The sequence below is a fragment of the Chanos chanos genome, chromosome 13, assembly GCF_902362185.1.
Source record: "Chanos chanos chromosome 13, fChaCha1.1, whole genome shotgun sequence".
Taxonomy (NCBI): Eukaryota; Metazoa; Chordata; class Actinopteri; order Gonorynchiformes; family Chanidae; genus Chanos; species Chanos chanos.
The window spans coordinates 4,122,501-4,125,483 of NC_044507.1; the positions used below are offsets into that span (position 1 = coordinate 4,122,501).

A 2,983-nucleotide genomic window follows, 5' to 3' on the forward strand; every position below is an offset into this window, starting at 1 on the left:
TTGACTCCCCATAGCCTTTACAGAGTATGTCAGTGAGAAACCAGCAGAGACCTGATGCAGAAATGACAGCTGTTGAAGTGCAGGACTATAAATGAAGATTCGTGGATGTTCTGTAATAACTGATCAGAGAGCAGTACCCTTTTCGTCCTGTTTGGCACACTCAGAAAAGATGTCCTGCAGGCCGGTGTTGATCCGGTCTCGGTGAAAGTAATGCGACTGGAAGAACCGAGTCCAGAACTCTTTCTCCGTCAGGTTGTGAGGAACATTCTCGGCATACTTCTGTTTCACTGGAGAAAGAGAGAGAAACAGTGGTAGAGCGTGCGAATAAAAATAACAGAAGCAACAGCACATTATCAGCATAGGCAGAAATACTGACACACACACACACACTCAGGCAGGTACTGTGGAGTATGAGTATAATAACACAAAGTAGGTTTGGTTACAACCAGTCTATAAATGATAGATCTAATAAATGGTAAAGCTAATAGTGCTGGTGAATGTGCGCCATCTCTACGCTCATTTTGAGGTCCGACCGTGTTGCTAAGCAACGGACAAGGGGTGTTGTCTGGCCTCTCACCTGTGGGATAGGTTCTAAAGATGGACTCGATGATGTCAGAGGTCAGATTGTATCTCAGTCCATTACAGCCATCTGTCTGCGGCCTGATGTCCGCCTGTGACCACAGCAACAGGTCATTATCACACCATGGTACATAGATACATGGCCAAAGCTGCATGGGCCACTGGGATGTAACTTAAAGCAAACAACATCAAATGTGTAAAGGCAAAAGTGAAACCCGCTGAAGTTGTTGCCCACTCTATTTAAATACTGACTGCGATCTGAAATACGTTCCTTCACAGGCATCTTATGATAACATATGTTTACATTTAAACCTTTCTGCGCACAATATGGTTTTTAAACGTACCAGGAAAGCTGCGGAGATGCCCACTTCCTGCTTGTTGTTGGAGAGGGAGTGGTCAACAGAGTTCAGGCTTAGCCGATTGGCCCAGAACTCCTCAGCACTGATCACCTGACTCACCACCAGGTCCTTGTACAGCTGGAACAGCACAGGGTCCTCCTGCAGCATTCTGGGAGTTGGCGTTTTTGATCAGACAAAAGCAAAGACCGTAATCAAACAGCAGACACTGATGGGAAATGCAATATACAGCAACGTAAACATGATATGCTGTTGTAAACCAATCTAAGTGTTACCTAGAGCTGTAATTATAATCCCTACATGGATTTTCTGATGTTATTAGTTCCACCAATGTACAAATAATGCTGGACTTTTTTTCTGGGCTTTAACTGGAAAAGCTTGTTTGAGCATTCTGGACAGGAGAGTCGAGTGGGATTACACACACAATAACTTATCTGGACTTTCTGTAGCTCAATGAGAATGAACCAGATGAATGTAACAGCTGGAAATGTCAAATCTGCCATCAAATGTCAATAGCACAGCAATAATCAATTCCAGAGCCTTGACCTCTATGGTATCACCGTTTATTACTATCATTAATCTTACTCTTTATTACGCTTACGTTTGAGATACTCCATTTCGAATGGTACTTTATAATTTTAGATTGTGGTGGAACCGACTCGCTCCATTGTTACTGTGGTAGTTTAGCTGTTTTGTTGGTTGTTGTTCATAGCATCTCAACTGTTAGTGCTGTTTCATTCTGCCCGTTGGGAGATTCTTCTGTTGCATTTTTGTAGCCCCCTGTGAATTAGCACTGTTTCAACTTGCCTTTTTTGATTTGATGCGGGTGTACCATAGGGGCTGTATAATATGCTGTAGTCCCATCCCGCAGATGACTGGGTGTAAAGTTTGTTGTGGTCTCACCTGTTTTTCTCCTCCAGTTCCTTGTTGGCTTTCTTTTTGAATTTGGGCAGTAGTTGCTGGAGCAGGTCTTTGGTGGCATCGCGGTCCTTGAGAGCGCTGCTTTCATTGGCAAAGTGGAAGGTGGTGCTTTCACCAGTGTGTAGGACCAGCTGCAGCTGAATCTTGGCTTTGCCGTCTGGGCTGATTTTCTGACCTTCGGGGGGGGGGGGGGGAGTGGGGAGGTCATGCCTGGTGCCAAAGCTCAAAGCCACACAGTCCTTGGCAATTAATTTGCTTTAAAAGGGCCAACGTGTCCCTGAGGTCTTTTGGAAGATACGAAACCACATCAGTGACCAGGTGCTATAAATTACACATTAAACTTGAGGGTGCAGGTTACTTTACCAGTGGATGTTCTGCATTGTACAGGTGGTAGAAGACACATATGTTCTTCTGTCCAGGTGATAAGAGAACTCAGATACATATCAGCAAACAGGTGCATTTGCATATGGTGGACTGGGAGACGATACAAGTGTTCCGGTAACAAACTGGATATCAAAGCGCGTGTCAAAGTGTAACAAACGTTACTCACAGCGGATGTCAGCATACAGGTGACTGACGGTGAAGCGATCTTTGCCCTCGGGGCCCCAGGCGATGCGTTCGGCCATCAGGTACAGCGTTCCGTCCTGTTTCTTCTGCCGCACTCTCTTAACCACCAGCAACACCTCCTCTGAGAGTGCTGCCATGACTGTCAGAGGAGACACAGAAAAGACAGTCAACACAACACAAACACCGAAAAGACAGTCAACACAACACAAACTGCCAGTGCATATATCACTGTTGTCAGAGACCAGTATCAGTAAACACACTTTTAATACAAAGAACAATGTCTGCAAAGGCGGCAGTAGCAGGGGCGGGACAGTTATCACAAACTCTCATTTGGCATCCACGGTAACGATTCAAAAGTCTTGATGTACGGGTTCAAAGCGGAAATAACATGCTGACGATGAATTTCATCAAATGCTTTAACTGCTTTAACAAATTCCGATACGTCGCTTACTTATGACGCAGAATAGCTCGAGAGTTCTTTCGTGTGCGCAACTTCAAAACTGAGAATTTGGTAAATAATCATGCCACCTCAATGGGGCTAGGCTACATTAGCAATCGAT

General features: G+C 44.9%; 1 protein-coding gene across 1 annotated transcript in view; it reads right to left on the reverse strand.

Moving 5' to 3' along the window:
* gtf2h1 (general transcription factor IIH, polypeptide 1) overlaps positions 1–2,560 on the reverse strand; it is a 6,379-nt gene extending 3,819 nt beyond the window's left edge. The window contains exons 1-5 of the mRNA XM_030790266.1: positions 2,407–2,560; positions 1,839–2,031; positions 924–1,086; positions 578–671; positions 138–287 (exon numbers count right to left, since the gene is read on the reverse strand). Coding sequence (XP_030646126.1) covers positions 138–287; positions 578–671; positions 924–1,086; positions 1,839–2,031; positions 2,407–2,560 — 754 coding nt within the window. The remainder of the gene's footprint in view (positions 1–137; positions 288–577; positions 672–923; positions 1,087–1,838; positions 2,032–2,406) is intronic.
* Between the last annotated feature and the right edge of the window lie 423 nt (positions 2,561–2,983).